General features: G+C 39.2%; 1 protein-coding gene across 3 annotated transcripts in view; it reads left to right on the top strand.

The window, feature by feature from the left end:
• Positions 1-22,779, top strand: part of ADA2 (adenosine deaminase 2) — a 40,090-nt gene extending 17,311 nt beyond the window's left edge. For all 3 annotated transcript variants that reach the window (XM_070756483.1, XM_070756481.1, XM_070756484.1), the window contains 9 exons: positions 373-592; positions 7,103-7,313; positions 8,108-8,235; positions 10,977-11,067; positions 13,755-13,863; positions 16,454-16,611; positions 17,316-17,518; positions 19,349-19,499; positions 22,030-22,779. In XM_070756483.1, the coding sequence (XP_070612584.1) occupies positions 373-592; positions 7,103-7,313; positions 8,108-8,235; positions 10,977-11,067; positions 13,755-13,863; positions 16,454-16,611; positions 17,316-17,518; positions 19,349-19,460 (1,232 nt within the window). In that variant the 3' untranslated portion in view covers positions 19,461-19,499; positions 22,030-22,779. The remainder of the gene's footprint in view (positions 1-372; positions 593-7,102; positions 7,314-8,107; positions 8,236-10,976; positions 11,068-13,754; positions 13,864-16,453; positions 16,612-17,315; positions 17,519-19,348; positions 19,500-22,029) is intronic.
• Positions 22,780-22,981: the final 202 nt, after the last annotated feature.

Below are 22,981 nucleotides of genomic sequence, written 5' to 3'. Positions count from 1 at the left end.
AAAGCACATTTTTTTCTATCATATATGTTGGTTTTGTGATGGTTTCTTTTCAAATAAGGCTTCAATTTCACCTGGTCCACTTGTGAAAGAATGACCCTATAGGTTTCCTCACCCTCATTGGTCAGATGGCTATATTGCCCTGGGTATGTATATATATATATGTATGTATGTATGTATGTATGTATGTATGTATGTATGTATGTATGTATGTATGTAGATTGTTCTGAGTTCGGGTTTTGCCCCGTGTAATATTTTGAGTGTCTATGCGACATCATGATAAAGGTTATAGAGGAGATACTCATAGTATTCAATCCATGAATTCAATCCATGATCTTGTTTTCCTGCATCCACTTGCTTCTTCCTTGTCGACAGGGGGCCTTTTACATATTCATGACTATGCTATCCTGAGTCCTGGCTGGCTGATATACAATGCGAGTTACCTGCCTGACTGTTACATCTGCTTTGGCCAGCAGTCGACTGTTCGATTCATGTTTTCAAAGCCTTCTCCAGAAAGAGTGCCTTCGTGCTCCAAGTGGACTTTGCTCGAGACATACCGCAAGAATCTGAAGGATCCGGGTGGATTTGATAAGAGGTGGGCGAAAATATTTCTGATTGATTGCAAGCATATTTTACACTATGATGTTGCTTCTTCCATCTCCAAGTTGCCTCTCGTCCAGATGTGCTGGGTCTCCAACTCCCTGAATGTGCAGCTAGTATTCCGCACAAATCCCAGCGACCGGTTAGGTCCCACAGAGTCGGTCTTCTTCGGGTCCTGTCAACTAAACAATGTCGTATGGCAGGACCCAGGAGAAAAGCCTTCTCTGTGGTGGCCCGACCCTCTGGAACCAGCTCCCCCTGGAGATCAGAATTGCCCCCACCCTCCTTGCCTTTCGTAAGCTCCTCAAAACCCATCTCTGTCCTCAGGCATGGGGGAACTGAACTACCCTTTTCCCCCTAGGCCTATACAATTTATGCATGGTATGTTTGTGTGTGTGTATGTTTGGTTTTAATAAGGGTTTTTAAATTATTTTAAACATTAGATTTGTTACATGCTGTTTATTACTGTTGTTAGCTGCCCCGAGTCTACGGAGAGGGGTGGCATACAAATCTAATAAATAAATAAATAAATAGTATGCGTTCAATTTGAAATACAAGAGATTGAAGAAAGCTGGTTTGGAGCACTAACTGCATAATTTTAAAGAAGGCATACTTGTTCTGCGTGTTTATTCCATCAGGGCCTCTTCTTTTAATGTAGAAGCCATCATAGTGCTTCAATGGAGCAAACATTATGTTGAAGTTGTCCCTAATTACTCAGGGTGCTTTCCATTATCCTTACTATGACCCTACAATTAAAAAAAATGTGAGGTTGGGTTGGCTGATAAGACCATCCATCTAAAACTTTTTAGTGAATTATTATTTTTTAATTATTTTTTATTTTGATAATGAACAAACAAAACAAAATGTACATACAAAAAACACAAAATGAATTTAGCTTAATACTTTACAATTCTGTTTCCATTGATTCATTCTTTTCCTTAAACGTTAGTTCAACTTTTTTCTTTTCTATCCAGCTATATAATTTCTCCCAAACTGTATAGTCATCTTTATTTTGTTTATTCTGTAACTCATATGTTAATTTGCTTAGTTTAGCACAATCTAGCATTTTCCTAATCACCATTTCTTCATTTGGTATATTTTCCTTTTTCCAAGTTTGTGCAAACACCAACCTTGCTGATATTAATATATGTGTTATCAATTAGTAGAGTCTTCTTTACTATGCTGTCCTCTAATTATTCCCCAAAGATAAATTTCCGGTTTCATTTCCGATTGATAGTTTAACATTTCTTTCAACCAGTTTTTAATCCTAGACCAACATTTTTCTGCTTCCAGACATAACCACCAAATATGATAGTAAGTACCTATGGCAGATTCGCATTTCCAGCAGTTATTACTTATGTTTGGATAGATTTTGGCTAAACGTGCCGGAGCACAATGCCACCGATAAAACATCTTGTGTAAATTTTCTTTATACGATACCGACAATGTCATCTTATAATTAATTTTCCATTATTTTTCCCAACCATCTAATTGAATAGAATAACCAAAATTTGTCATCCGTGCTATCATATTATGTTTAACTACTTCCTCTGTATTTTCATAATTTAGTAAATAATTATACATTTTGGAAATGAATTAATGAGTGAAGACAGATAATTCAACAAGCATCTCTTTGTAAATATGTATCTAGCACCTCAAGCATGGTTCAGATCTCACAATTGAGCCCAAAAGTTGAAACAGTTGTTAAGTCAAGTTTGCCAATATTATGACCATTCTCGTTAAGAAAGTTGGTTAAAGACCTTGGTATACTAATAACAAAAGATTTAAATGCCAAAGCCCACTGCAACAATATAGCCAAGAAGGCTTCAAGAGTTGTAAACCTAATCCTACATTGCTTCTGCACTGGCAATCTCACACTACTTACCAGAGCTTACAAAACTTTTGCCAGACCCATCCTCGAATACAGCTCATCTGTTTGGAACCCATATCGCATCTCAGACATTAACACCCTTGAAAATGTCCAAAGATACTTCACCAAAAGAGCCCTTCACTCCTCCACTCGAAATAGAATACCCTACGAGACTAGACTTTCAATCCTGGGCCTAGAAAGTTTAGAACTAAGACGCCTTAAACAAGATCTAAGTATTGCCCACAAGATCATATGCTGCAACATCCTGCCTGTCGGCGACTATTTCACCTTCACCTTCAACCACAACAACACAAGAGCACACAACAGATTTAAACTTAATATTAACCGCTCCAAACTTGACTGTAAAAAATATGACTTCAGTAACCGAGTTGTCGAAGCGTGGAACTCATTACCGGACTCCATAGTGTCATCCCCAAACCCCCAACACTTTACCCTTAGATTATCTACGGTTGACCTATCCAGATTCCTAAGAGGTCAGTAAGGGGCGAGTACAAGTGCACTAGAGTGCCTTCCGTCCCCTGTCCTATTGCTCTCCTATATCTCCTATACTTTTCTTCTATTCCTATATCTCTTCTTCTATTCTTTCATTGGTATGTTCTATTACTATATCTTGTTTTCTATTATTTCTTAGATATATTTTACTATGAGTATCTCCTCTATAACCTTCATCATGTATTTTACTATGTGTATATATACCCACTAAAACCATCATTGTGCATTGGACAAAATAAATAAATAAAATAAATAAAAATAAAAATTGTATCACTGCAGTGGTTGAGTTAGTAACATGGCTGTTAAATGAATCTGGCTTTCCCTTTGACTTTGTCAGAAGTTTGCAAAAGGATGTTGCATGACCCTGGGACATTGCAGCGGTCATTCATGTGAGTCAGTTGCTTAGCATCTGAATTTTGATGAAGTGACCATGGAGATGCTGCAACAGTTGTAAGTGTGAAAAAGGGGGCATAAATTACTTTTTCCAATGCTATTGTAATTTTGAACAGTCACTAAATGAACTGTTGTAAGTTGAGGACTACCTGTACTATCATACTGAGCACATATCGGTCTCTAAAATGCAATTCTATACTATTTTAGTAGGAAATAGAATAGAATAATTCTTTTATTGGCCAAGTGTGATTGGACACACAATGAATTTGTCTTTGGTGCAGATGCTATCAATGTACATAAAAGGAAAAGATACATTTGTCAAGAATCATGACAACTTAATTGTTGTCATAGGGGTCAAATAAGCAATGAGGAAACAATCAATATTAATAAAAATCTTAAGAATACAAGCAACAAGTTACAGTCGTACAGTCATAAGTGGGAGGAAAGGGGTGATAGGAATGATGAGGAAAAAACTAGTAGAAATAGTAGTGCAGACTTAGTAAAATAGTTTGACAGTGTTGAAGGAATTATTTGCTTAATCACTTGTATTTAGCTACAATACCAGATGACTTGTGGACTTCAAGGGTATAATATGACTTATTTTGAATAAATACTATCAAGTTGGCCAAAATTGTGTTCATTTAAAAAAAAAGCCCTGTAGTTTTAAGATTACTGTATATCTGATTTTTTAAAAATTATTATTATTATTTGGCCAAATCTTTGTGATATCTTCCTGCTGGGCTGAAGGAGTTCTGTCTTTCAAAACTATCCTTCTTGGCCATTCCTTGTATCTTATTTTTCAGATAACTTTGCCTTCATTCATTCCTGGTTTCTGGGGTGATGCTTGCTACCTCCACCACATAAGCAGTTCTTCTCAGAATAGACCTGAAATGGCAGTTACTACCAGATATAAACTAGTAGAAAATGCTGCTGTGCTTGCTATGGTTCATTTCCTTTCTATTATGTTGCATTGTTTATGGAGTAGTTTCTTGCATTGCCCAATCTTTTGTCTGCTAGTGTAAGGAAAGACCCCCATTGTCATGCACAAGAGGGCAGAGTTAAGGTTGCTGTGGAAACCTTAACTTTGAATTCCTTGACTGGTGGACACTTTAAAAAAAAAAGAAAGAAAGGAAGAAAACACCCTGAGCAAATTAGGGCTATTGGGTTTTTAGCTTCCTTCCCCTTTTAATCTAGTCCTCCCATCCCACTTAATAAGGGAATGAAACATTACCTGCACTTGAAAGCCTAGGGAGGACTTCTTGGGCAGGGAAACACAGCTGACCCTGTGTGGCAAAGAGAATTCATTTTGTTCTGTCCCATCGTGACTGTTTGACCAGACCCATTGCTACCTCGGTTTATTTTATTTATTTATTTATTTATTTATTTATTTATTTATTTATTTATTTATTTATTGGATTTGTATGCCGCCCCTCTCCATAGACTCGGGGCGGCTAACAACAACAATAAAAACAGCATGTAAATCCAATACTACAACAACTAAAAAAAACCCTTATTTTAAAACCAATCATACCTACAAGCAAACATACCATGTATAAATTGTAAAGGCCTAGGGGGAAAGAGTATCTCAGCTCCCCCATGCCTGACGGCAGAGGTGGGTTTTAAAGAGCTTACAAAAGGCGAAGAGGGTGGGGGCAATTCTAATCTCCGTGGGAAGTTGGTTCCAGAGGGCCGGGGCCGTCACAGAGAAGGCTCTTCCCCTGGGGCCCGCCAAACGACATTGTTTAGTTGACAGGACCCGGAGAAGGCCCACTCTGTGGGACCTAACTGGTCGCTGGGATTCGTGCAGCAGAAGACGGTCCCTTATGATACACTGGGGAATAATTTGTAACATAATTTCTGTTGAGTTTGATTTTTGAGCTTTTTAATAGTTAATTAGGCATGCTGGTTTCAAAACTGCAGTTAGTTTTCTTCTACCACATCAAGTTGTTTCTCTGCACCTTACACACTGCTAAAAAAAAAATAAAGGGAACACTTAAACAACAGAATATAACTCCAAGTAAATCAAACTTCTGTGAAATCAAACCGTCCACTTAGGAAGCAACACTGATTGACAATCAATTTCACTTGCTGCTGTGCAAATGGAATAGTTGTGCAAATGAAATATTCAATGAGAATATTTCATTCATTCAGGTCTAGGATGTGTTAATTCATTTAAAAAAATGTTAAGCAACCTGAAATAGCGAATGAATGAATTTATTATTTAGACCATCTTAGGCATTACATCTGAAGCAAACAAACGAAATACTACTGTAATGCTCTCTACATGGGGCTACCTTTGAAAAGTGTTTGGAAACTTCAGATCGTGCAGAATGCAGCTGCGAGATCAATCATGGGCTTCCCAAGGTATGCCCATGTTACACCAACACTCCGCAGTCTGCATTGGTTGCCGATCAATTTCCGGTCACAATTCAAAGTGTTGGTTATGACCTATAAAGCCCTTCATGGCATCGGACCAGAATATCTCCGGGACCGCCTTCTGCCGCACAAATCCCAGCGACCGGTTAGGTCCCACAGAGTTGGCTTTCTCGGGGTCCCGTCGACTAAACAATGTTGTTTGGCGGGACCCAGGAGAAGAGCCTTCTCTGTGGCGGCCCCGACCCTCTGGAACCAGCTCCCCCCAGATATTAGAGTTGCCCCAACCATCCTTGCCTTTCGCAAGCTCCTTAAAACCCACCTCTGTCGTCAGGCATGGGGGAATTGAAATTTCCCTTCCCCCTAGGTTTATAGAATTTATACATGGTATGCTTGTATGTATGAGTGGTTCTTTAAATTGGGGTTTTTTTAAGATTGTTTTTAATATTAGATTTGTTTACATTGTCTTTTTATATTGTTGTTAGCCGCCCCGAATCTTCGGAGAGGGGCGGCATACAAATCTAATAAAAAAGAAAGAAAAGAAAAGAAATATCCACCTGAATTTTTGGCAGGGAGTGAAAAGGGTGTTTAAGAAATATAAAACATACATACATACATACATACATACATATATACATACATACATACACAAACACACACACACACACACACACATCTAATAAAGAATAAAAAATACACATGCTTACAAATGCTGGTGCAAGAAAGAGAGCTACAAGGGTTCTATTGAGAAAATGGAAATTTGTTATTATTCCAAACTTCAAAGAATGGCTGTTGGAAAGGTGTTATTTATTTCATTGGGAAATTATTAACAGATTATTTATTGGATTAGTTTCTACCATCAAAAGATGCAGATGTATGTCCTACTATGGCAGAGATGTAATATTTTACAATAATATTTTCTACTGAATGTATTAGGTAGCATATTCATTAGTAAATCAGCGACTATTGATAAGTATAATACTAGATTTCCCCCTCTTCGTTTTACTTTTCCATATTAGTATATGTTGTCTTCAATATTTGCTTCTTCTAGATTTGAAGTTTATTAATTGTGTCTGCATAAAATAAATATTGTTTTTTAAAAAACACGGAGAGGGGTGGCATACAAATCCAATAAACAAATAAACAAATAACAAATAAACAAATAAACAAACAAACAAATAAATAAATAAATAGTGATTGCACACACAAAAAAGATCTTTGGAGTATCTAAAAGGTTACTTGATCTTGAGCTTGTGTCCAGGAATAAGAGATTTTGTGATGATTCTTCAAGTCGGAAGTCATGCTTCTTCTGCCCATTGTTAAATTGCCATTATGTCTTTCTTTCTCCCTCTCCAGTTTACTGAGGAACCTAACACTAGTAACAGATGCTCCAGAGACCACCTACCCAACTCAGGCTTTCATCTGGAAAAAATTTGAAAATATCTTCCAGACTGCTTCTGGCCTTATTAATTATGCACCTGTGTTTAAATCCTATTTTTATGAAGGGTTGCTGGAGCTCTATGAAGATAACGTGCAGTATGTTGAAATCAGAGTTATCCTGCCACCGGTAATATAATTTTCTTACTGCTACTACTACTCCCCCTCCCTTTCTCCTTCTCCTTCTTTTCTTCCCAGCCACCTTTCCTTCCCTTCTCCTTCCCCTTTCTCATCCTCCTTTGATCATCTTTGAAAAAGTAGTTTGTTTGTTTGTTTGTCAATCAAGTATAGCATAGTTCTTTATATAAACATAACATAGAAAGTAATGATAAAAGAAGACAGTAGGACAGTAGGACTGGGATGGTAGGCACAATGGTGCGCTTATGCACACCCCTTACAGACCTCTTAGAAAAAGGGAGAGGTCAACTGTAGACAATCTAAGGTTGAAGATTTTGGGGTTTGGGGAAGAAACCACAGAGTCAGGTAGTGAATTCCAGGCATTGGTCACTCTGTTGCTGAAGTCCTATATTGCGTGGGTGTCCCTGACAGAATGGACAGGTATCTTCAAGCTGCCAAGGTTGGGAAACACTGAGCTATGGTATCTGATTCTCCTATAAGAGCTTTTTTCACATGGTTTAAACTTTTTTAAAAAAATTGGCTTTTTAAAGACAAAAACAAAACACAATGACAAAAAACAAAAAAGAATATGCAACAAGAACATTATGTTTGAAAACATATTTACAGTTAGATTTCTGTTTCTTCATTTTCCCCATTTTTGGGTTTATTTACATTTATCTTATTTCTCACTTTCCATCGATCCAATCATAAAATTTATCCAACACAGTGTAATATTCTTCTTCCTGTTCGTTCTGTAACTCTAGAGTAAGTGGTTGGTTTAAATTTTTGTTCTTCTTTTGCCCACAGATATATGAGCTGGATGGAAAACTTCATGATAAATTTTGGTCTGTGACAACTTTGGAAGAAGTGGTTAAGGAATTTGTAAAAAATCATCCTGATTTTTTGGGTGCAAAACTTATATATACAACCCTCCGGTAAGGGATGTCTAGGTGACTTTGCAACTGGGGCAGGTCCATACATTTGAATTTAAGTAACTAATATTAATCAGTAAGGTGGAAGAGCACAATTATACTGGCACCGAAAGGCCTGAAGGACCAGGCTGGAATTAGATCCTTTTGAAAAAAAAACAAAACCCACCTGTATGGCTGACTCCAGCATGATAGCACATAATCAATGAAACAAACAAACACACAAACCATCTTTTTAAAAAAAAAAAAACCCCTACCTTTGGGTAATGACTAAAAATCCCATCACACTCTTTATAGTTATCTATCCAATGGGTATCTAGAGATATGTTTCTTCCTGATGCTCACTGACTTTTATTGACAATTCATAAAAACAAACAATAGTACCTACAGAAAATAGAGAGATATCTTAGTTTCTCTTTCCTGGCTTATTTTACTTTATATACAATTTTACATCTTACACGGTTTTCCATATCAATATATTTCTTGCTTTTCTAACCTAATTCTATGTTCGTATATAAATAAAAAAAGGTCGAACAATAAACCAGCAAAACACACATATACACATAAGAGGGGCTAAAAATACACAATTTATATCAAGAAAAGGAAGGAAGAAAAATTATCTTAGCTCTTTTCTGTATGAATTTTTAAGGCCTACCAGTCTCCTGCCTTTCTTTCCTCCAACTTACGTCTTATTTCTCTAGAATAGAAACTAGATTAATTGATACAAACAAGGCTACCATATTTTGGGGACATTAAAATGTACCTGAATATAAGATGCACCAAGATTTCAAAGGTTGCTGTGAGTTAAGTATTTTGTTCCAAACGTTTCATTACAAAGGGAGTCTGATTAAATATACCGTCACATCTTAGTTCGTAACTCTAGAAGTTGAAGTCTAAAAGTCTTAAAGTTGCCAGGTTTGGAAATCCCTAAGTCAGAGATGGTGAACCTTTTTTTCCATGGGTGCCGAAAGTGTATGTGCGTGCACTGTTGTTTATGTGTTACTGCCCACACCCATAATTCAATGCCTGGGGAGGCTGAAAATGGCCTCCCCCTCCCTCTGGAGGCCAGAAATGGCCCGTTTCCCAAATTCTGGTGGGCCCATATGCCTGTTTTTTGCCCTCCCCAGGCTCTAGAGCAGTGATTTTCAACCTTTTTTGGGCCACGGCACATTTTTTACATTTACAAAATCCTGGGGCAAACCACCAACCAAAATGACACAAAATGACACTCTAACACAGTATGTATTATACATATAGTTAATAACCTATATACACCATCAGTATAGATATAACCAGCTGAGGCTGAAGCTTCATCTAGTGGTGGCAACATTTACCTCCAGTCCTGACCAGGATTAGAAATCAGAACCACGGGGAGGAGTAGCAGCTTCAACTACTCGCTGCAGTCACACAATGAGAAGTGCGCGGCAGCCTGAGTGGGGACCTTCCTGGGTGTGGATGAGAGGCGGCCTGCTATTGGTTCATCGCTAGTGTTTGGGATGAATCCTAGAAGGTGATTGGTCAGTGAGTGTTCCCTGTGCCTGCACTCTTCCTGTTGCTGATAGCTGGAGGGATTGTGAGGGGAATGTTTATGTTTGGATGGAGGCGGCTGGTGGCGGGCCGGATAAATGGCTTCTGCGAACTGTATCCGGCACACGGGCCGTAGTTTGGGGACCTGTGTTTAATTTCCCCACGGCACACCTGACCATGTCTCACGGCACACTAGTGTTCCGAGGTACACTGGTTGAAAAAAACTGCTCTAGAGGCTTTCCTGGAGCCTGGAGAGTGCAAACATGTCCTTACCCATTCCCCCGGAGGCCCTCTGTAAGCCAAAAATGCCCTCCCATAGCCTCTGTGTGAGCCGAAAACTGGCTGGCAAGCACATGTACATTGGAGCTGAACTAGGGCAATGGATTGAGTGTCAGCTGATATGGCTCCATGTGCCCCCTGTGGCACCCATGCCATAGGTTTGCCATCACTTCCCTAAGTTAAACCGCTCCTAGAGTAAACACATTAGCATTGCAAGTATTGCCTGAAGAAAATTAATAATTAATAATAATAATAATAATAGCCCCATGTAGAGAGCATTGCAGTAATCGAACCTCAAGGTGATGAGGGCATGAGTGACTGTGAGCAGTGAGTCCCTGTCCAAATAGGGCCGCAACTGGTGCACCAGGCGAACCTGGGCAAACGCCCCCCTCGCCACAGCCGAAAGATGATGTTCCAATGTCAGCTGTGGATCGAGGAGGACGCCCAAGTTGCGAACCCTCTCTGAGGGGGTCAGTAGTTCCCCCCCAGGGTAATGGATGGACAGATGGAATTGTCCTTGGGAGGCAAGACCCACAGCCACTCCGTCTTGTCTGGGTTGAGTTTTAGTTTGTTGACACTCATCCAGGACCCAACAGCTTCCAGGCACCGGCACATCACTTCCACTGCTTCGTTGACTGGACATGGGGTGGAGATGTATAGCTGGGTATCATCGGCATATTGATGATACCTCACCCCATGCCCTTGGATGATCTCACGGATGAGTTATCCGTGAGTATATACCCCATAAATGTAACTAAATAAATAAAAAATCCTCGTCTCATGACTTTTTTCTCCACTGTTGTTGGTCAGCTGGTTAGGTATTCTGTTTTTTCAGGCGTCATACAAGTTTAGCCAAATATTTGCTCAGCACTTTTTAATCAAAGCAACAGCATCCACAAGCATTTTTCCCCTTGATATTTTCTCCTGCTTTTGCCTTGCAGAAAGCAAAATATTTCCCAGATCAAAGAAGCTCTTCTTACAGCCGTGGACCTCAGGACTAAGTTCCCAAACACTGTGGCAGGGTTTGACCTGGTAATTCCTGATATTCCTCGTGGGTTTTTCGCTTTATTTCAGAAGTACTGCAAGGGGGTGAAATAAGGGGCAGATAAAGTAGTTAAGCTGCATCACACAAATACCTTAACACCTTGCACTGAAGCCCAGTCCAGAAGCTCAAATGGGAAATCCATTTGTTCTTTATTGTTAAGAGTACAGTGATACCTCGTCTTACAAACCCCTCGTCATACAAACTTTTTGAGATACAAACCCGGGGTTTAAGATTTTTTTGCCTCTTCTTACAAACTATTTTCACCTTACAAACCCACCGCCACCACTGGGATGCCCCGCCTCCAGACTTCCGTTGCCAGTGAAGCACCGTTTTTGTGCTGCTGGGATTCCCCTGAGGCTCCCCTCCATGGGAAACCCCACCTCCGGACTTCCATGTTTTTGTGATGCTGCAGGGAAATCCCAGCAGGGAAATCCCAGCAGCGCAAAAACAGGCACTTCACTGGCAACGGAAGTCCGGAGGTGGGGTTTCGCAGCGAAGGGAGCATCAGTGAAATCGCAGCATCGCAAAAACACAGAGGTCCGGTGGTGGGGTTTCGAGGACTTCAGTGTTTTTGCGATGCTGCGATTTCACTGATGCTCCCTTCGCTGCGAAACCTCACCTCCGGACTTCCATTGCCAGCGAAGTGCTCATTTTTGCGATGTTGGGATTCCCCTGCAGCATTGCAAAAACACAGAAGTCCGGAGGTGGGTTTCCCATGGAGGGGAGTTTCAGGGAAATCCCAGCAGCGCAAAAAACGGGCGCTTTGGCTGGCAAAAGGGGTGAATTTTGGGCTTGCACGCATTAATTGCTTTTCCATTGATTCCTATGGAAAACATTGTTTCATCTTACAAACTTTTCACCTTAAGAACCTCGTCCCAGAACCAATTAAGTTTGTAAGACAAGGTATCACTATACATCAACAGAACTTTACAAGACTGAAAGTATTTCTCCCCTTTTATATGTATCGCTTGACCAGTGAAGGGCTACAAATTTTTTTACTACCACACTGTGGCTTGTTTTGTGGGTGTGGCTTGCCAGCCATGTAAGCGGGTGGGAATGGCTTGACAATCATGTGACCGGGGTTGGCTTAAAGTTCATGTGACTGGTTTAAAGGTGGCCAACTCGACGTCACTCATGTCAAAGGTTTGGGTTAGGGTGCCTGGCCTCCCCTCCCCTCAAAAAGATACAATTTCCCTATCTATTTACTATTACTGAACATCCAAAATATACTATTTAATTCTATGTACATATGCCATGTGTGTACATATATATACACAAGCACACAAAAATATACATTATCTGCTATATAAACTGTATATAAACACACGCATCCACAGCTCTTCTAAAATTAGGTATAATCAACCACATTGACTGCAATAGCTAAAACATACCCAGAGCCCAGTAGGGAAAAAAAGAAAAAATATCAAAATCTTTCACCTCACAAAGGTGGCAAGAGAAGTTATAGAATGGAGCAAAGCTCACTTGACACATTTCTCACTTAGTAACATAAATTCTGGGCTCGATTGTGGTCATAATAGCAATAGCACTTAAACTTCTATACCGCTTCACAGTGCTTTACAGATCTCTCTAAATGATTCACAGAGTCAGCCTATCGGCCCCCAACAATCATTTTACCCACCTTGGAAGGATGGAAGGCTGAGTCAACCTTGAGCTGGTTAGATATAAACTTTGTTTGTTTGTTGATTTGATTTGATTTGATTTGATTTGATTTGATTTGATTTGATTTGATTTGATTTGATTTGATTTGATTTGATTTGATTTGATTTGATTTGATTTGATTTGTATGCCGCCCCTCTCCGTAGACTCGGGACGGCTAACAACAATAATAAAACAGCATATGACAAATCTAATATTTAAAATAACTAAAAACCCTTATTAAAAATCAAACATACACACAAACATACCATGCATAAATTGTATAGGCCTGGGGGGGAAAGGAATATCTCAATTCCCCCATGCCTGAAGACAGAGGTGGGTTTTAAGGAGCTTACGAAAGGTGAGGAGGGTGGGGTCAATTCTGTTTTTTGGGGGGAGCTGGTTTCAGAGGGTCGGGGCCGCCACAGAGAATGCTCTTCCCCTGGGTCCCGCCAGATGACATTGTTTAGTCAACGGGACCAGAGAAGGCCAACCTAACTGGTCGCTGCGATTCGTGCGGCAGAAGGCGGTCCCGGAGGTATTCTGGTCCGATGCCATGAAGGACTTTATAGGTCAAAACCAACACTTTGAATTGTGATCGGAAACTGATCGGCAACCAATGCAGACTGCGGAGCGTTGGTGTAACATGGGCATACTTAGCTGCATTCTGCACGATCTGGAGTTTCCGAACACTCTTCAAAGGTAGCCCCATGTAGAGAGCATTACAGTAGGGCATGAGTGACTGTGAGCAGTGACTCCCGGTCCAAATAGAGCCGCAACTGGTGCACCAGGCGAAGCTGGGCAAAGCCCCCCTCGCCACCGCCGAAATTGCAGTCAGATAGCAGTCAGCAGAAGTAGCCTGCAGTACTGCATGCGAACCACTGCACCACCGCAGCTCTTAAATTGAAGACTATCTGCATTAAGAGAGTAAACCTGTTTGTTTTTTCAATGAAAGTTATTGATATATTAAATAATATCTAAATACCGAACGCTGATCCAGAGCAATGCTCTTTTTCAGGTTGGTTGGGAAGATGCTGGAAAGTCTCTCTTGGAGCTGAAAGACGTTTTAAGTTTGCCAGAAACTAAACGAATTAAGTTGCCATATTTCTTTCATGCCGGTGAGACAGGTAAACACAAATACATCACAGCGCACCTTTGAAGTGCAATCAATAACTAGCAGGGGTGGGCTACTGCCAGGACAGGGGGGATTCCCATGCAGTGGGGTAGCGAAAATGGAGCCTCAATCCAGAGCCCCCTATTTGCACTGAAAGATGATGAAAGAAATTGCATAAGCCATGCCCACAGAGTGTGGTAGTAAAAGTTTTGGGAGCCCTTCACCGATAACTAGGAAATGGATTCTGCAAACATCTTTGCAATTATCTCTGAGGTGACCTTTTTGAACACAACGGAAGGCAATTGTAAGTAAATATACATAAATATTTGACAGTGGTTCCCATCCTGTGATCTTTGGGCCCAAGATGTTGTCACAAGGGGTCCATGAAGGCTTGAAGTAATGTAGGTATGTATTTTTGTTTGTTTGTTTTATGTATGTATATATGTATGTATGTATGTATGTATGTATGTATGTATGTATGCATTTATGTATTTATATATGGATTTATTTATTTATTTATGTATTTATTTATTCATGTATGTATGTATGTATGTATGTATGTATTTATTTATTTATTTATTTATTTATTTATTTATTTACTTTGTATTTATATGCCGCTCAATCCAAAGCGGACTCAGTGGCTAAAGTGGAATAAATACAGTAGCATTAAAATACAATCAAAATTGTATAATAATAATAATTATTATTATTATTATTTTATTATTTTATTATTTTATTATTTTATTATTTTATTATTTTATTATTTTATTATTTATTTTATTATTTATTTTATTATTTATTTTATTATTTTATTATTTTATTATTTTATTATTTTATTATTTTATTATTTTATTATTTTATTATTATTATTTATTAGATTTGTATGCTGCCCCTCTCCGAAGACTCAGTATACAATAAAATCAGTAATATAATAATAAAATAATATCTTTAAAAGAACCATGCACACACAGCAGTCAAATCTATTTCCAGGCCTGCTGGAAAAGCCAGGTCTTAACGGTTTTCTGGAAGACCGGTAGGGAGCCACCCCAGAGAAGGCTCTTCCCCTAGGTCCTGCCAACTGGCATTGCTTGGCGGACGGGACCTGGAGAAGGCCGACTATTAAATCTTGGGAGTCCAGGGCTATGGTTCATGGCCACAAAATATATTTAAAAGGTGTCCGTGGTAAACTCACCAATGCTAAGGATCAGATTACTGTTCCCAGAAAAATAGAGAAGGACTTAAGAAACCGGGGTGACAAAGAAGACAGGACAAGTATGGGAATCCTAAAGGTTTATCTTAGAAAAATTAAAATGGAGATTGAGGGAAATCCTGGATGTTAGGATTAAAAATTAGATCTGATGGCAGAAAACCATAGGGAAAACATGGAGTTAGCCCTGGTTGGCAACCTTACTAAGCAGACTATGTATGTGAATTATCCCATTGTAGCAGTCCTCAATTTATGACCTTAACGGAGCCTGGAATTTTCAAAGTAAGTCATGATGGAATTACAGCCCATTCATTACAGGGTGCTAAGATGTCCCACTGCCTTCTCAGTATTTATTGTTTTTTTATACAGTTTTCCAAGCAGCAAAAGATAGCAATAACATTTTTATTGGAAAACTGTCCTCACCAATCCTTAAGAATATCCTATTGATACAATCTAGATGAGATCACATACCAGCCAGGGATACTGCCCTACATCATCCTGGCTATATGAGCTGAGTGAGACCATGTTGGTATGAGAGACTCGTTTGAGACAGGCAGTTTGCTACACACAGTCTCCTCATGGCCTCTATCTCTACAGGTCATAAGTTGAGACTTGACTGTCATTAATTGTTTAATGCTTAATGTTGGGCAACTTGGAGCATGTGACTTCAGTTGAGTTTCATGAAAAGTTTTGCTCCACGGATAAAAAAGGAATACAGTGTCCCCTCGATTTTCGCGGGTTCACACTTCACGAATAGCCTATACCACGGTTTTTTTAAAAAAAATTAATTAAAAAATACTTCGCGGGTTTTTTCCTATACCACGGTTTTTCCCACCCAATGACGTCATATGTCATCGCCAAACTAATAATTTTTGCAAATAAATAACAAAAAAAATAATTATTGTTAATAAATAATTATATTTATAAATATCAGGATCACTAAGTGTCTTATTCAATGGTGAGTACCAGTAATAATGGTGAGTAAATGGTTGTTAAGGGAAGGGGAAATGGTAATTTAAGGGTTTAAAGTGTTAAGAGATGGCTTGTGATACTGTCCATAGCCAAAAATAGTGTATTTACTTCCACATCTCTACTTCGCGGAAATTCGTCTTTCGTGGGCGGTCTCGGAACACATCCCCCACGGAAATTGAGGGAACACTGTATGATACCATTGTGATTTAGTTTGAATTCTAGAGACTCTAAATAACACACCCCTTGTGAGAATTCTTCATGCTCCTCTGAAGAGGATGCCACATTGTGTATTTATGTACCGTATGTGTTTTCCACATTGTGTATTTTTTTTCCTTTCAGAATAAAAATTTAAGAAAGTTCTACCATGATGGTCATCCTTTTGTAAAGTAATATAATCACTCTTTTCCCCCCCTATGTTGCTCAGACTGGGAAGGCACTTCGATAGACAACAATTTGTTGGATGCTCTGCTGTTGAGCACCAAACGGATTGGCCACGGATTTGCCCTTGCCAAGCACTCAGAAGCTAGGAGATTGGCATTGAAGGAGAATATTGCGATAGAAGTCTGTCCTGTTTCTAATCAGGTATTGTTCAAGAAAAAGATGAGCTTTGCTCTAGAATATTCTGGGATAGGTAGAAACAGAGAAATGACTTAATGTATTATTTCCAATCTTTTTACAGATCTCATAGGGTTCCGTAGAAAATGAAAAATGCTAGGATTATTTGGGAATATTTCTGTCCGTCCAGAAAAATAAAAAGGAAAGATAAAAGATGGAAATTCAGGAACATTTTAGATCAGAGGTCTTCAAACTTGTCAACTTTAAGATTTGTGGACTTTGACTTCCAGAATTCAGAATTCTGGGAGTTGAAGTCCGCAAGTCTTAAAGTTGCTAAGTTTGAAGACCTCTGAGCTAGACATACCTAGCTCCCTCAAATGTACTTACAAAAGTAAGTATTTTTGTTGCTGACCATATCCAAATAGCAGCTCTTTTGTGCAGAGACAAGCCCTCCTTGTGACAGTGATTTTGTGTAGATCTAGATCAGTGTTTCCCAACCTTGGCAACTTGAAGGTATCTGGACTTCAATTCCCAGAATTCCCCAGCCAGCATTCACTGGCTGGGGAATTCTGGGAGTTGAAGTCCAAATATCTTCAAGTTGCCAAGGTTGGGAAACACTGATCTAGATAAAAGTTCTCAGAATTCTGAATGGTCCACTGTACTCATGGCCCCATAACCAAATGTGGGCTTCAATAAAATTACTCTTGGCTTATGTGTTCTTCCTCTTCAAGGTCCTGAAGCTAGTATCAGATCTGAGAAACCATCCTGCTGCTTTTCTGTTGTCAGAGGGTTATCCATTAGTGGTCGCCTCTGATGATCCGCCCATCTTTGGGTCAAAGGGATTATCCTACGACTTCTATGAGATGTTTATGGGCATAGGAGGGATGAGTGCCGATCTGAAAACTCTCAAGCAACTGGTGCTCAACTCTTTCAAGTAAGTGCATCTTTTTTGTATGTTGACATTTATGGACAGCCCCCCACCCCCATCATCTATGTACAAACATATATGCAAATAGGGCAATAAATAGGGGGCATCCTTTAGAGCCAACTGGACTTTTTACGTACGAGGATTGCCCAGAAAATAATGCACCACATTTTTTTCTTCAACAATTATTCATTAAACACAATGAAACTTACACACAAGAAAGAATGATGTTTCTTCTACACTCCTTATTTTTCCACGTAATCTTCGTCCTGTTCTATGGCCTTCCTCCAGCGAGACACAAGGGCATATATGCCCTGTCGGTACCACTCCTTGTTCTGGTTACTAAGCCATTTCTGCACTGTGTGAATCACCTCTTCACCCTCACCTGCTGCAGATTTTCCATAAACTGTACACAAATGTTTGTGAATGTTCCCAACAGTTTCTTTCTCCACAGTAAGAAATTAAATGCCGACACGCTGCTTGTAAGGTACATCACTTACAGATACCATTTCAAAACATTGCTGCAGCTACACTATCTGTCTGAAGAAATGCAAAATGTACACACGCACTCCTGACAATTCAAATAATGTATATCTAAAGTTTCGCATTTGTACCATTACTGTAGGCAATGTGGTACATTGCTTTCTGGGTGACCCTCGTAAGTATCCTTAAGTTAAGGATAGCTTCAGTTTTCCTCATTCACATGAGTGGGCAGAAAAAAATGTTGGCGGCATGCTGGCATCACCATTAGGTGCAAATGACAATTGGCTTTAATGTGTTGAATTGGAAAGCATACCATATAATATTTATTCTTATTTATTATCTTATTTATTAGATTTGTATGCCGCCCCTCTCCGTGGACTCGGGGCGGCTAACAACAGTGGTAAAAACAGCATGTGACAATCCAATACTAAAACAGCTAAAAAACCTTGTTATAAAACCAATCATACATACAAACATACCATGCATCAATTGTAGAAGCCTAGGGGGAAGGAATATCTTAGTTCCCCCATGCCTGACAGCAGAGGTGGGTTTTGAGGAGCTTACAAAAGGCAAGGAGGGTGGGGGCTATTCTAATCTCTGGGGGGAGTTGGTTCCAGAGGGCCGGGGCCGCCACAGAGAAGGCTCTTCCCCTGGGTCCCGCCAAATGACATTGTTTAGTCGACGGGACCCAGAGAAGGCCCACTCTGTGGGACCTAACTGGTCGCTGGGATTTGTGCGGCAGAAGGCGGTCCCGGAGATAATCTGGTCCAGTGCCATGAAGGGCTTTATAGGTCATAACCAACACTTTGAATTGTGACCGGAAACTGATCGGCAACCAATGCAGACTGCAGAGTGTTGGTGTGACATGGGCATATTTAGGGAAGCCCATGATTGCTCTCGCAGCTGCATTCTGCACGATCTGAAGTTTCCGAACACTTTTCAAAGGTAGCCCCATGTAGAGAGCATTACTGTAGTCGAGCCTTGAGGTGATGAGGGCATGAGTGACTGTGAGCAGTGGTTCCCGATCCAGATAGGGCCACAACTGGTGCACCAGGCGAACCTGGGCAAACGCCCCCCTCGCCACAGCTGAAAAGTGTTTCTCTAATGTGAGCTGTGGATTGAGGAGGACGCCCAAGTTGCAGACCCTCTCTGAGGGGGTCAATGATTCTCCCCCCAGGGTAATGGATGGACAGATGTCCTTGGGAGGCAAAACCCACAGTTTTATTTAGTATCTTGTTTAAATACAGATGTTTTGAGTTTTAAGATTATGACTTTTGGGGCAGCGGGGGAGGACGGGCTGTCTGTATTTGGTTCTTCAAGTGTATCTTGCTATCTTTGTATCTTTTCTCTTTGTAGATACAGTAGCATGAATGATGGTGAGATGAAAAGGGCAATAGCCATTTGGCAAAAAAAGTGGGATGCCTTCATAGCCAATTCTATAGCTTTGCCCAAGATGGCTACAGAATAAAAGGCCACAGTAGAGTTGCTATACAAAATCTTCTCCCAGGTAATTTGATCAGATCATTGCTCATTTAACATTCTAGCCAAAATATTTAAATGAAAGTGTACAGTGTCCCCTCGATTTTCGCGGGTTCGAACTTCACGAATAGCCTATACCACGGTTTTTCAAAAAATATTAATTAAAAAATACTTCGCGGTTTTTTTCCTATACCATGGTTTTTCCCACCCAATGACGTCATATGTCATCGCCAAACTAATAATTTTTGCAAATAAATAACAAAAAAAATAATTATTGTTAATAAATAATTATGTTTATAAATATCAGAATCACTAAGTGTCTTATTCAATGGTGAGTACCAGTAATAATGGTGAGTAAATGGTTGTTAAGGGAATGGGAAATGGTAATTTAGGGGTTTAAAGTGTTAAGGGAAGACTTGTGATACTGTCCATAGCCAAAAATGGTGTATTTGCTTCCGCATCTCTACTTTGCGGAAATTCGACTTTCGCGGGCGGTCTCAGAATGCATCCCCCGCAGAAATCGAGGGAACACTGTACTTGCATAAAAGTGGAATTTATTGTACTGAGATTGAAAAGAATAAATGTTCCTTTCGCCACTATCAGTCGAAAGTTCTCTAATTTTTAGTTATATTGGTAAATGTTGTTGTATAATTGTTGTGGGTAAAAAGGAGGCCGGAGTATTACTTGTAGTCCTCATATTACAACCATTCTTTTAGTGATCATTCAAAAGTTACAACAGCACTGAAAATTGTGACTTACAACCAGTCCTCACACCACCAGCAGAACATCTCCACAATCCCATGATCATAACTTGGTTGCTTGGCATCCAGTACATATTGCGGCTTGTCCTGGGGGTCACGTGATCAGCATTAGGGACCTTCCCAGGTGGCTACTGGCAAACAAAGCCAATGGGAAAAAGCAGGATTTGCTTAAAGACTGCATGATTCACTTAACAACTATAGCAAAAAATGTACAGTAGAGTTTCGATTATCTGACATAAACAGGCAGCCTTAGAGTCGGATAGCTGAAAATGTCAGATAATCCAGACTCTACTGTGTGTAGCCTTGATCTGACTCAAAATCAAGGCAGGAGAACTACTGAAAGCCAATGGGTATTCTCTCCTCCCCTTGAAGGCTTTTTCCTTCCATCCTCCGTTTGACCCAAGCTGCTGCCGGTGCAAATATTTCCTGCTGGCGGGGCCTTCGCTGTCCTCCGCTTCGCTCCTTCCAGCTCGCTCACCCACCTGCCCGCCCACCTGGGGACCACACAGCCTGCGGCTTCCCTGCCCCGGCTCCTCTCGGCGTCACCCTCCTTCTTGGAAGATGGTGCTGGGCGGCCAGGTTGGTGTGCTCCACCCCAGAGCACCGAATTTGCACTGAAAGATGTTGAAAGAAAATGCAGGGCATCCTGCACAAACCATGCCCACCATGTGGTAGTAAACATTTCACTGCTTGTGGACTTCAACTCCCAGAATTCTCCAGCCAGCATAGTTGCATAGCTGGCTGGAGAATTCTGGGAGTTGAAGTCCACAAGTCTTAAAAGTTGTCAAGTTTGAAGACCTCTGACATTTATTATTATACTAGGCTCTAATTGTAACAATTGCTCATTACTACTTTTGTTTATCAAGCATGTATCAAATGAACTATCAGAAGAGAAATAATTACCTGCACTTTTAGGTTAGAAAAATGCAGAAATACAATTAAATACTTACACATATGCTTCATTTCATTTTAAAAAGCCAATGTTTAAAAAATTTACAGAATAGAAAAGGTAAGAACCTTGTCTTTTCGACAATTGGTGATTTTTGCAGTTTAATTCAGATATATCTAAATGATCACACATTTCTCCCAACAATTATACAGGTGTAATATCATTTATTGAATATATCTATTTCATTTTATATGTAACCCAGGTGGTTTACAAAAGTTTAATAGAGTGCAGTATAGTAATAGAAGTACTGTCTAGCAATATTTCTATCAGGACACAATACTATCAAGATAAAGAAAAACCTTGGTATATTGTCTACTCAAGTCAATCAGAGAGAATAGTAGCTATTAGAAACTTAAAACTGAATATGAACTATATTTCTTTTTCCCTTTAGCAGCAATCTATTTTTTTAAAAAATATTTTCTTAATTTATCAATTACAAAATCCAGAATTTATATGTATGAGGACTTGATCTATAATTAATATTCCTTTTCAATTCTTCATTTGAATTCTGATTAACTAACAGTATAGAATTTTATTGGTCAAGTGTGATTGGGCACATAAGGAATTTGTCTTGGTGCAAATAATCATATTTGATTTCATTATAAGTACATAAATAAAGCACATATTTTTCTGGAGAAAAAATATTGGAAAAATAGTAATAGCAAAATATTTGAGGCATTCTTTTTTGTATGTATCAGAGATCAATGCTATTTATGTGTCTGTTATATAATCTTATATATATAATCTTCCTTTGTTAAAATTCTGGTAATCAATTACTGTATTATTATGTATTATGAATATATCATCAAAAAAGCACAACAAAGAATGTTCTTTCTGTGTAAATTCAGGAAGGTCAAATTGCCTAAGGAGCTGCTGATATAGTTCTACAGAGGAATAATTGAGTCTGTCATCTGCACCTCCATAACTGTCTGGTTTGGTTCTGCAACCCAACAAGACCGACACAGACTTCAGAGGATAATCAGAACTGCAGAAAAAATAATTACTGCCAACCTGCCTTCCATTGAGCAACTATATACTGCACGAGTCAAAAAGAGAGTGGTGAAAATATTTACTGACCCCTCGTATCCTGGACATAAATTGTTTCAACTCCTTCACTGAAAAACATCACTATAGAGCACTGCACACCAAGACAATTAGACACAAGAACAGTTTTCCCCCGAACGCCATCACTCTACTAAATAAATAATACTATTGAACTATTCACTAAGGCTGCATTACTATTATTATTAGTCTTCTCATCGTTCTATCACCTATCTCCTCCCACTTATGACTGTAACTTGTTGCTTGCATCCTTATGATTTATATTAATATTGTTTCCTGATTGCTTATTTGTACCCTCTGACAATCATTAAGTATTGTACCTCATGATTCTCAACAAATGTATCTTTTCTTTTATGTACACTGAGAGCATATGCACCAAAGACAAATTCCTTCTGTGTCCAATTACACTTGGCCGATAAAGAATTATGTTCTATTAATCATGTAATGGAGCATGAATGAATCTAATACTTCTATCATATACTGTGCTGAAATGAACTTCCTTCATGCAAGCAATAAAATTGGATTTTCAGAACAAATTGAATCATTAAACTAATACTGTTTTCTGGATTTGCATAAAATAAATGTATGCAAAAACTAGGAATTTATAATTTAGGTTAATTAATATTGCTGTGTAAATCCAGCTTTTATATCTTGCAACAAAATGGGATTTTCCTATTATAAACATGTTAAGCCATGAATTATATAATGATAGTTTATTAAATAGATCACCTTTGATTA

Source organism: Erythrolamprus reginae, chromosome 6 (genome assembly GCF_031021105.1).
Source record: "Erythrolamprus reginae isolate rEryReg1 chromosome 6, rEryReg1.hap1, whole genome shotgun sequence".
Taxonomy (NCBI): domain Eukaryota; kingdom Metazoa; phylum Chordata; class Lepidosauria; order Squamata; family Dipsadidae; genus Erythrolamprus; species Erythrolamprus reginae.
The sequence above is the reverse complement of the archived record's forward strand: the minus strand, read 5'-3'. Positions and strand labels throughout refer to the sequence as shown.